Source organism: Prinia subflava, chromosome 6, assembly GCF_021018805.1.
Source record: "Prinia subflava isolate CZ2003 ecotype Zambia chromosome 6, Cam_Psub_1.2, whole genome shotgun sequence".
Lineage (NCBI taxonomy): Eukaryota > Metazoa > Chordata > Aves > Passeriformes > Cisticolidae > Prinia > Prinia subflava.
Genome location: NC_086252.1, coordinates 38,164,230 through 38,176,399, shown reverse-complemented (window position 1 = coordinate 38,176,399; position 12,170 = coordinate 38,164,230). Strand labels below are relative to the sequence as shown.

Sequence of the window (12,170 nt, the reverse complement as noted above, 5' to 3'; positions counted from 1 at the left end):
GTGAAGGGCTGAATCCTCTTTTTCTTTTGGTTGCCCTCCCAACCAACACACAAAAAAAATCCCAAAATCTGAATGGAAAGAGAAAAAAAAAATCATAAATAAAATGACCTTCAAAGGTCCCTCCCAACCCAAACCATTCCAGAATTCCAGTGTTTTATGCTCCACCTCTAAGGCTGCTGAATTTGTGTTGAGGTTTCTCACTGACCCTGAGAACAGATGTCCAAAAAATCCCATTTTCCATGGAACTCTCAGAATCCTGGTGATTTTCAGATCTGTCCCAGCTCTTTATTCCCTGAGGTTGCTGCATTCCGAGCTCACCCCATGGATCTGAGAGAACCCTTCCTGGGGTTCCAAAATTCCAGGCTTTTTCACATTTTTAAAAGCAAAACCAGAGGAAAAGGCCTTTGATGCCATCCCTATCTCTTTAATTAAAAAGCCTGGCAGGCTCTGGAGTTCTTTCATCAGCAAATCACGGGAAGAGGTTCCCAAAATAAATCTAATGAGTTTGGAAAAGGGATGCACAAACCATTCCTGCAGGGCTTTGTCTGCTTCAGATTCCTGTTAATGATTCATTTTCCAGGAATTTTAGCAGCTTATCAATAAATTGCAGGATAGCACAAAATTACAAAGGGTTACATAATCCCAAACACATCCAGAGGCAAATCCCAGCAGGAAAATGCAGGATGAGAGTCAAATTCTCTCCAGGAACGGCACCAGGAAGCTTTGCTGACAATGGAGCTTCCAATCCTCCATCCCAGCCACGGGAAACGAGGATAAAAGGCTTGGAAAATCAACCCTTGGGATGTTCTTCCCAATTCCAGGTTATCCTGCTGCTGGAGGGGTGGAAGAGCATCCGAACTAACCCGGAATGATCAGCACTGACCCTCGGGAATCACCCCCAGCTCCGGGAGCTGAAAATCCCTTGGAGCATCTCCACTGGGAAAGGCTCCAGGGAATGGGAGCAGTCCCAGTGCCAGGGTGGGGCTGGGAGCAGCTCAGAGCTCCCCACGCAGGGACCCGAGGCCGGGGAACCCTGGGATCCACCGGGAGCCATTCCCTGGAATTACTGCAATTAAAACCCTCCTTGCCTTTGGGGGATGAGCAGATTCCAGAATCCCGGTTCTGCTGCCGGGGTGGGAGGAGGAAATGGTGGGAGTGGGAAGGGAATGAGGGACAGGGAACAGCAGCACCCAAAGGGCCCTGGGGACAGGAACTGCTCCAGGAATCCCTGGGAAAGCTCTTCCCCCCTGGATTGATGGAATTCCAGCTGATCCCTGTGCAGGGACAGCTCCCACTGCCCCAGGCTGCTCCAGCCTGGCCCTGGGCACTGCCAGGGCTCCAGGGGCAGCCACAGCTGCTCTGGGAATTCCAGCCCAACCAGGAATCCCTTCCCAATATCCATCTAAACCCTCCCTCTTTTAGTTAAAACCCTTCCCAAGGAATCACCTCCACCACCCTTGGCTGAGCCCAACCCCTAAAAGCTCCCTCAGAGGAGACCCTTCCCTCAAGGAAAGGCCTGCCTGGAATGTGGGGAGGGAAGGAGAGCTCAGCTCAGCCCTGCTGCTCTCCATGGGAATTCCAGGAAATCTCAGAAGCTCCCAGGGAATTCCAGGAAGGCTCAGAAGCTCCCAGCTTCCCTTCTCCCTGCAGGAATTCACTGGATCCACTCCCCACGTCTCTTCCTCCAGAGAGCCCCAAGGAGGGTAAGGAAGGCAGGAAGGAGTGTGGATATTCCCCAAAATTCAGAATTCAGGCTGCACGGAGGAGGCAGCACAGGAGCTCCATCCAGGCAGGAAAGGGAGATTTCCCCTTTCCTGCAGGGAATTTCCTGCGAATTCCTGCAGGGAGGAGGGAAGCTGGGAGCTTCATCCTGCAGGTGAAGGGTGGGAGGGGAGAGGCAGCATTTGCTGGGAAAAGCCCGGGATTGGGAGGAGAATCTGGAATTCCTGCAGGATTCACACCCACAGAGGCGTACCTGGATGAGCTCTCCCTTCCCTCAAATCCAGCCCTGCCCTCTCCTGCTCTTCCCTTTGCTCCCACTGGGAGATTTTTCCACCTTCCCAACCCTTCCATTCCCTCCTTTTTCATCTGGATCCAGCACATTTTGCTCTATTTTGCCCAATTTTCAGCTCAGCTCCCAAAAATAGGTCAGCACATTTGGAACCTTATCCCAATTAGCCTTTAAAGACACAGAAATTCCCTTTTTTTTTTTTTTCTTCCCCATTCCCTGTATAATTTCCAGGTCAGTATTATTTCCCAAAACAAAGCCTGGGTTTAAAATCCCAAGAGTTATTTACAAAAGAGCTTTTCTTCCCTCATTTTCTTTGGAATTGATTTTTTGAGGAATAAAAACAAGAAAGCTGCAAGGTCTGGTCTGCAGGTCAGGCCTGCAAGTTTTCCACGAGCTTTTCCAGCACTTTTATGGAAATATCAGGGAGATTTTTAGGGAAGTATCAGGGAGTCTTTAGGGAAATATCAGGAAGTCTTTATGAAAACATCAGGGGATTTTTAGGGAAGTATCAAGGAGATTTTAGGGAAATACCAGGAGGTTTTTAAGGAAGTATCAGGGAGTTTTTAGGGATGTATCAGGGGGGTTCTATGGAAATACCAGGAATTTTTTGGGAAATATCAGGAGAAAGATTTCTGAAAATAACAAGGAGGTTTTAGAGGGGATTTTAGGGAACTATCAGGGGGTTGGTAGGCAAAGATCAGGGGGGTTTAGGGAAGTATCTGGGGGTGTTTATGGAAATAACAGAGAGTTTCTAGAGGAATATCAGAGAGTTTCTAGAGGAACATCAGGGAGTTTCTAGAGGAATATCAGGGAGTTTCTAGAGGAACATCAGGGAGTTTCTAGAGGAACATCAGGGAGTTTCTAGAGGAATATCAGGGAGTTTCTAGAGGAACATCAAGGAGCTTTTAGGGAAGTATCAGAGGGGTTTTAGGGAAACATCAGGGATGTTTTAGAGGAATAACAGGGAGTTTTTGAGGGATTTTCAGGGAGTTTCTAGAGGAATATCAGGGAGTTTCTGGGGAAGTATCAGAGGGGTTTTAGGCAAACATCAGGGAGTTTTTAGGGAAGCACACGCAGGATTCACCTTCCTCTCTCTGGGCTCTCCTGCCCTGGGAACGCAGGATGGGAGCGCTGGGACTGCACCACAGGGCCCAAAACGGGATCAGAGAATTCCTGAACCTCCCCCGTGCCCGGCAGCAGCCGGGAACCGCAGGAGCAGCTCACCCCGGCGGGGAGCCCTGTGTTCCCAACCCCAAAATCCATTCCATCGGAGAGAAACCAGGTCCAGAACCCCTCTGGAGCACAGCCTGGCCAGGAGCTCCACGTTCCCAATCCCAAAATCCATCCCCTCGGAGAGAACCCAGCTCCAGAACCCCTCCGGGGCACAGCCTGGCCAGGAGCTCCATGTTCCCAATCCCAAAATCCATTCCATTGGAGAGAAACCAGGTCCAGAACCCCTCCGGGGCACAGCCCAGCCCTGCCTGTCCCAGCACATCCCAGCCAAGAGCTCCGCATTCCCAACCCCAAAATCCATTCCATCGGAGAGAAACCTGTCACCCTGGTTTTGAAGACTTTTCTAAGCCTTCTGTAATGTTCTTCATATTGGAGTCAGAATTTTTACTTTATCACACTTTGTACTATCAACAATGGCCATGTTTTGCTAATTGCCTTTCATTAGTTACAGATTTCTAGGTGGGAGGAAAAAGTTGACTGACAGTTGGCTTGGCCAATGAGGATTGAGAGGTGGAATTCCATCCTCCAGTCCACAGGCCCCATAGGAAATGTATAAAACTGAGTTTTGTAAATAAACTCAGCCCTTTTTTCCTGCTTCGCTCACCAGCGTGACCTCGTGTGGTTCTTTCCGTGTCCTCTGTGGCAGAAACCCAGCTCCAGAACCCCTCTGGGACACAGCCCTACCTGCCCCAGCTTACCACTGCAGGGAGCCCTGCATTCCCAATCCCAAAATCCATCCTCCTGGAGAGAAACCAGCTCCAGAACCCCTCTGGGACACAGCCCAGATGTGCCCCAGCTCACCCCAGCTGGGAGACCCTCATTCCCAACCCCAAAATCCATCCTCCTGGAGACAAACCAGCTCCAGAACCCCTCTGGGGCACAGCCCTGCCTGCCCCAGCTCACCCTGGCTGGGAGACCCGCATTCCCAACCCCAAAATTCACCCACTCGGAGAGAGCCCCAGCACCAGAACCCCTCTGGGGCACAGCCCGGCCAGGAGCCCTGCATTCCCAACCCCAAAATCCATCCCCTCGGAGAGAGCCCCAGCTCCAGAACCCCTCTGGGGCACCCCCCGAGTGCCCCAGCCCCTCTGAGCTCTGCAGGCCTGGCTGGGGCGTTGCCCCCTCACCGGTGGTCTCGACGATGCCCTCGAGGATGACGACGATCTCGAACTGCTCGCTGTGCATGCTGCGCTGGGACAGGTCGTAGAAGGGGCTCTTGGCGTCGATGACGTGGCAGATGGTGAGCGGGGACACCAGGAAGAGCTGGTCAGCGCCCGTGCTGAAGCCCACGTCCAGCTCCAGCTGGTCCAGCGGCAGGAATTCCCCCTCCGGAGTCTGCCGGGACTGGGGGACAAGGACGGGAGGAGAGGTTGGAGCTCCTCATCCCTGGAGGTGCCCAAGGCCGGCTGGGAGCACCCTGGGAGGGTGGAATCCCTGCCCATGGGATGGGATTGGGAGCCCTTCCCGCCCAAACCTCCCGGGATTCGAGGATTCCAGCAGGAATCAGGACAGTGTGGTGGAGGGGACACAATCCAGGGAAACAGGGGGAGCTCCAGGGAAGGGAAGGAAATCATGGAATCCCAGAAAGTCTGGGTTGGAGAAGCCCTCCAAGAACCATTCCCAGCACTGCCCCAGCTCCCCAAGGGCCACATCCATGGAGTGGAAATCCCTCCAGGAATGTGGCTCCATCCCAGGCTTTGAAATCCCTCCAGGAATGTGGCTCCATCCCAGCCCTGGGCAGCTGTGCCGGTGCCTGACCTCGCTCTCCCTTCCCATGGAAAAATCCTTCCTGACACCCAGCCTAACTCCAGGTGAAATTTGGTGCCCTCCTGGCTCCGTGGAATTCCCAGGAATGCAGCCAGCCCTGCCAGCCCTGCCTGTGCCAGCCCTGCCTGTGCCAGCTGCGGGCACTCAGGTGCTCCAGAGCAGCTGTGGTGGCACTCGCTCCCAGCTGCTCCGGGAATCCACAGGGAATTCCAGAGCTCAGAGAAACCAAATCGAATTTTACACCTCCCTGGTCCCGGGAAGAATCCAACCCCGGGCAATTCCAGAGGGGAATATCCAACCCCGGGCAATTCCAGAGGAAAGAATCCAAACCTGGGCAATTCCAGAGGAAAGAATCTAACCCCCGGCAATTCCAGAGGGAAGAATCCAAACCTGGGCAATTCCAGAAGGAACGTTTTGCAAAGGAATTGACCCTGAGTGACTCCTTTGCTCCGAGTAATGAGGGGGGAAAACTCGGGAGTTCTACTCTTCCCAATCCCAAAATCCATCCCCAAACTCCCACTGCAGCAGGAGGCTCTGCACAGATCTCCCACCTTAAGGCTTTGGGGTTGGTTTTGCTCCGGGCCTGAGCTCAGCAGGAGAAATAAAGGAATATTTCCCCCAGGACTGGGATTTCCAGTTCCACCCGGTCCTGCAGGAAAAGCCCCTTTTCCCTAAAACCCTTCCCGAAGGAATCCTGAGCCCCCTGGACACAGGCGAGACCCAGCCCGGGCAGGAGCTCTGGGGAGGAATTCCCAATTCCTGCCCGCATCCCCGAGCTGGGAATGCCAGGCAGGGCATTCCCCTTTATTCCTTTAAAAATAAATTCCCCTTTTATTTCCTTTTTATTTCTTCCTTTTATTTTCCCTTTTCTTTTACTTTTCCTCTTATTCTCTCCCCTCCCGTGGGTCCTTTTTATTTTCCCTTCCTTGCTTTTATCTTTTTGCCTTCTTTAATTTTCCCTTTTCCTTTATTTTTTTCCATTCATTTTCCCTTTCTCCTCTTCTTCCCTTTTAATTTTATTCCTTTTTTTGTCTTTTTTACCCTTTTAAAATTTTTCCCCTTTTCTCCTTTCAATCTTTCCTTTTATTTTCCTTTTTCCTTTGAATTTTTCTTTTATTTTCCTTTTTCCCCTTTTTTAATTTTATTTTTTCCTCTTATTTTCCCTTTAATTTTCCTTTCCCCCACTTTTTTCATTTTACTTTTCCCTTTTATTTTCCCTTTTTCCCCTTTTAATTTGCTCTTCCCTCATTCTTCCTTTTTTTCCCTTTTCTCCCTCTAATTATCCTTTTTTCCACTTTTTTCCCCCAGGAGGCCTGGCCTGGCACTGTTTTCCTTCCAAGCCCAAACCTTTCCTTTCCAATATTTCAAATCCAGGGAATTCTTTTGGAGCCATGCTGAGTTTGAAGCTCCAACTTTTTAAATTCCTGTCTGGCACTTCCAGAGCCAAAAAACAAACAAACAAAAAAAGCAATTTTCAGATTCTGGACTGGAAATGATTCATTTTTGATCTTTTATAGCCTGAAATATATTAAATTATTTAAATATATTTATTCAGTATATAAATATATGTGTACACATTATTAAATATTAAAAAACACACGGTATAAATTATATATTGTTCAATATAAATATTTATGATTGCATGTTATATAAATCAATGGTATTATGTGGTAATTTTATATATTCTATATAGAATTTTTATATATAAATATAAAATATATTTTTTATATTTATCCATATAAATAATGTGTATAAACAGTATTGATGATATTTATAAATGATATTTCATAATTTTAAAGCTATTAAGGGGTTATTTGGGGAGTTTTTTAGGAATTCTTTCCCTCTTTAGGCACAGACTCCCTCAAGGTTCAGGGGCCCCAGCGCTGGGCCAGTCCTGACCCTGCAATCCCACGGGAAACGGGGATTTGGGAGAACAGGAGAACTCCAGGAGCAGCCCCGGGCTGAGCTCCCGTCCCTGGGGCTGCGGGGGGAGGAAAATCCAAGGGGGAATCTCCCGGGAATGGGGACCCTGCCCTGCCACGCACGGCACCCACATCCCGAGGGAAGGACACCCCATTCCTGCCAGGATACCCCAAATCCCTGCAGGACACCCCCATCCCCACCAGGACACCCTTCCCATAGAAACAGCACCCACATTCCCTGCCCAGCACCCATCCTGAGGCACCCACATTCCCTACAGGACACCCATCCCAAGGGCATCCCAATCCCAAGGACAGGACACCCATCCCGAGGGAAGGGCACCCACATTCCTGCACAGCACCCATCCCAAAGGAAGGGCACCCCATTCCTGCCAGGATACCCCCAATCCCTGCAGGACACCTTTCCCATAGAAACAGCACCCACATTCCCTGCACAGCACCCACATCCCGAGGGAAGGGCACCCCAATTCCTGCACAGCACCCACATCCCAAAGGAAGGACACCTCAATTCCTGCACAGCACCCACATCCTGAGAGGATGGCACCCACAGTCCTGCCAGGATACCCCCAATCCCTGCAGGATACTCTTCCCATAGAAACAGCACCCACATTCCCTGCCCAGCACCATCCTGAGGCACCCACGTTCCCTACAGGACACCCATCCCAAGGGCACCCCGATCCCAAGGACAGGACACCCATCCCAAGGACAGGACACCCCGTTCCCAGCCCGGCACCCCCCTGCAGGCACCCCGATTCCCGGGGGTCCCTGCGGGGTGCTCCGCATGCAGCAAACGCCCGGAGCCGGCTCCTTCCTCCCGCCCGCTACATCCCGGTTCCCTGTTCCCGGTTCCCTGTTCCCTGTTCCCTGTTCCCTGTTCCCTGTTCCCGGTTCCCTGTTCCCTGTTCCCGGTTCCCTGTTCCCGATTCCCGGTTCCCTGTTCCCGGTTCCCTCTCCCCTCTGCACCCGCGGCCGCCGGGCGAGCCTCAGAGCAGCCCCGGCTCTTCCCAGCCCTCCAGGGCAGGGATTTTCCAGGTCTGACCCTGCCACTCCGCTCTCCTTGGAGCTCATGTCAGTGAAGTTCAGCCTGGCTGGGCTCAGGGTTGCCCAAAAATCTCCGGATCCTGCCCGGAGCTCTCTCCTTCCCGGAGCTCTCTCCTTCCCGGAGCTCTCTCCTTCCCGGAGCTCTCTCCTTCCCGGCTCGCGGAAGGCCGGGAGCTCCAAAGGATCTCCTTGTCAGGGAAATGGAGCGTTTTAGAGGAATCTATAAATATCCATCCCAATCCTGCGCTGAATGTGGGAATTATCTGCAAGGAGCTCGGGAATGCGCTGCTGATGGCCGAGCCCGCAGCCCGAGGCTCCCGGAGATGTTCCCGGCGCCAGGAGAGCGGGGCAGGGATGCGGGGACAGCGGCAGGACCCCAAACACGACCTGGGATCCTCCAGTGCTACCCCTGGCCATGGGCAGGGCCCCCTTCCACGGACCGGGCTGCTCCGAGGACGTGGGGACAGCCACGGGCAGGACCAGGGATGCCCAAGGGATGCGGAGAGGGGGGGATGTCCCCAGGGCAGCGGGGACACTGTTCTGTCACAGAGCCATGGAATCATTTACCCTGGAAAAGCCCCCCAAGCCCATCGAGTCCAACCACCCCCAGCACTGCCAAAGCCCTCACAGAGTTATTGAGGCTGGAAAAGCCCCCCAAGCCTATGAAATCCAATCATCCCCAACAATGCCAAGGCCTTCATGGAATTACTGAGGCTGGAAAATCCCCCTAAGCCCATGGAGTCCATCCATCCCCAGCACTGCCAAGGCCCCCATGGAACTGCTGAGGCTGGAAAAGCCCCCCAAACCCATAAAATCCAACCATCCCCAGCACTGCCAAGGCCCTCACAGAGTTACCGAGGCTGGAAAAGCCCCCCAAGCCCATGGAGTCCATCCATCCCCAGCATTGCCATGACCCCCATGGAATTACTGAGGGTGGAAAAGCCCCCCAAGACCATCGAGTTCAACCACCCCCAGCAATGCCAAGGCCCCCATGGAATTACTGAGGCTGGAAAAGCCCCCCAAGCCCATGGAGTCAATCCACCCCCAGCACTGCCATGACCCCCACCACTGTCCCCAAGAGCCACCTCCACTCGGGATGGACAGAGGGGGCTCCAGCAGTGCCCCCGGCCGCTCTCCAGGCAGGGATCCCCCCCTGGAGCACCCACCTTGAGCAGCTTGCAGCGGATCTGCGCCGACACCATGTGGCTGTTGCGCAGGTTGCCCACGCGGAACATGAGCGTCAGCTTGCCGTCGCGCATGGAGATGGCGGCGTGCTCGCTGAACATGAGCGTCTCCGCGCGCTTCTTGGGCTGCGACATCTTGATGAACATGCAGCCGATCAGGAAGGCGTCCACGATGGAGCCCAGGATGGACTGGAAGAGGAAGAGGATGATGCCCTCGGGGCACTTGTCAGTGATGTAGCGGTAGCCGTAGCCGATGGTGGCCTCGGTCTCGATGAAGAAGAGGAAGGCGGAGGGGAAGTTGTACACGTTGGCCACGCACGGTGTGTAGCTGTCGTCGTGCGCCTTGTTGAGGTCCCCGCGCATGTAGGCGATCACCCACCACATGGAGGCCATGAAGAGCCAGGCCACGGTGTAGGTGAGGATGAAGATGAACAGGTTCCAGCGCCACTTGAGGTCCACCAGCGTGGTGAAGAGGTCGGACAGGTAGCGGCTGGTCTCGCCGCCCAGGTTGCCGTGCTGCACGTTGCAGCGCCCGTTCTTGTCCACGAAGCGCTGGCGCTTCCCGCGCGGGGCGCTGCGCGGCGGCGGGAGGCCCCCGCCGCTGGCCGAGGTGCTCACCACCTGGTACTCATCGCCCAGCTTGCGCCGCAGCGCCGACATGCTCCGCGCAGCGCCGCGGGGACCGCGGGGACCGCGGGGCCACCGACACCGGCACCGGAACAGCCACCGACACCGGCACCGACACCGGCACAGCCAAAAACACCGGCACGGTCACCGACACCGGCACGGCCAAAACCGGCACAGCCAAAATCGGCACAGCCACCGACACCGGCACCGGAACAGCCACTGACACCGGCGCGGCCAAAACCGGCACGGCCGAAAACACCGGCACGGCCACCGACAGCAGCACGGCCACCGACACCCCGAGCAGCCGGCACAGCCAAGAACACCGGCACGGCCACCGACACCCGGAGCAGCGCCGCGCACCCACCAACGCTGCGCTCACCCCGCTCAGCCTCGCTCAGCCGGCACAGTCCGCTCAGCCCCGAGCACACCGCGCAGCCCGCACAGCTACGAACACCCCGATCAGACCCGCTTAGCCCCACACACCGCGATCAGCCCCGCGCACCCCGCTCAGCCCCGCGCACCCCGAGCAGCCCGCCCGGCCCCGCGGCCGCGGAGCCTCCGCCCGGCGCCGCCACCTCCCACGCGGAGCCGCCGGCAGCGGCCCCGGGCAGGGCGGCCCCGCCCCGCTCCGCTCCCCCCGCCCCGCTCCGCTCCCCCCGCTCCGCTCCGCTCCCCCGGAGCCGCCCCCGAGCCGCGCACCGCACCTGCGCCCGCCCCCCTGACCCCGCGCGTCTCAGCGACCCCGCGCACAGCCCGCCCTCCGCGTCCCCGGAGCGCTCCGCATCCTCATCCTCATCCCCCCCAGCAGCCTTCGCTCATCTTCCTCCCCGCCATCCTCCTCCCCTCGCCATCCTCCTCCTCAGCTTCCTCTCCCCAGCATCCTCCCCCGGGGCTCCATCCCTCCCGCTCCACCCTCGGAGGGGCTCCAGCTCCCACAGAACCAACCAGGAGAGGGCGAGAGGAGCTCGGGCAGCCCCGCTGCTTTCTATTCTATTCTATTCTATTCTATTCTATTCTATTCTATTCTATTCTATTCTATTCTATTCTATTCTATTCTATTCTATTCTATTCTATTCTATTCTATTCTATTCTATTCTATTCTATTCTATTCTATTCTATTCTATTCTATTCTATTCCATTCTATCCTATCCTATTCTATCCTATCCCATCCCATCCCATCCCATCCCATCCCATCCCATCCCATCCCATCCCATCCCATCCCATCCTATCCCATCCCATCCCATCCCATCTGTCCCGTTTTTATCTTCATTGCATTCCATTTTAATTCTTTAAGGTGTTTTCAGCCGCGCAGCAGTGCCAGGACGCAGGGGGGACACAGCCCCTTCCACCCGGGAAGAAATTCCCCAAGAGAAGCCACAAACCCACAGAAGCCTGGCCCAGAGCTGCTGGGAAGCAGGAAATGTGTCCCAAACTGTGGACAGACATGCAGGAATTCGGGGAGCAGTTTGGGTGGGAAGGGAGCTGGAGATGCTCCGGAGGGTCAGGCTGTATCCACGGGAACTCCTCACCCTCCTGCTGCTCCAGGGGTGCTGCCTTCAGCTCCAGACAAAACCGGGATTGGCAGCTTTGGCCATGTGCTAAAGCCCAGCCACTCCTCATTTCCCAGCCATTATCCCTTCACCTTCCTCACAACTGCTTCCCAAGGATTTTTCTTGCCACTGCATTTCTATTCCAGTTTGCTTTTGTTGTCAGAAAATCAATTTAGTTTATCACTTTTATGTTTTCTATTCCCAGTCTCTCCTGCTCCCCACCGTTTTCTCCCGTGATTGGCACAAAGCCTGTTAATTCCCCCACCCAATTAAAGGGAATTTTGCATGGAATTCGTTCCAAACTCAGGCCACGCTGCCAGAACGCTCCTGGCTCAGAGATGCACTGGCCTTGCCAGCTTCCCCTCTCCTGTTTCTCCTTCCCCCATCCCTCCTGTTTTCCCAGAGGCCTCTCCCTGGGCTGGAATTGGGCAGAGATTCCCCGGGATCCATCACAGCGTTCCAGTGACGATCCAAGGGGAGCCATTCCCTGTAATTACTGCAATTAAAACCCTCCTTGCTTTTGGGGGATGAGCAGATTCCAGAATCCCGGTTCTGCTGCCGGGGTGGGAGGAGGAAATGGTGGGAGTGGGAAGGGAATGAGGGACAGGGAACAGCAGCACCCAAAGGGTCCTGGGGACAGGAACTGCTCCAGGAATCCCTGGGAAAGCTCCCCCCCCTGGATTGATGGAATTCCAGCGGATCCCTGTGCAGGGACACCTCCCACTGCCCCAGGCTGCTCCAGCCTGGCCCTGGGCACTGCCAGGGCTCCAGGGGCAGCCACAGCTGCTCTGGGAATTCCAGCCCAGCCAGGAATCCC

The 12,170-nt window shown here is 54.9% G+C and overlaps 1 protein-coding gene across 1 annotated transcript in view; it reads right to left on the bottom strand.

Moving 5' to 3' along the window:
- KCNJ3 (potassium inwardly rectifying channel subfamily J member 3) overlaps positions 1 to 10,359 on the bottom strand; it is a 30,499-nt gene extending 20,140 nt beyond the window's left edge. The window contains exons 1-2 of the mRNA XM_063401067.1: positions 9,159 to 10,359; positions 4,372 to 4,588 (exon numbers count right to left, since the gene is read on the bottom strand). Of these exons, the coding sequence (XP_063257137.1) occupies positions 4,372 to 4,588; positions 9,159 to 9,836 (895 nt within the window). The 5' untranslated portion in view covers positions 9,837 to 10,359. The remainder of the gene's footprint in view (positions 1 to 4,371; positions 4,589 to 9,158) is intronic.
- Positions 10,360 to 12,170: the final 1,811 nt, after the last annotated feature.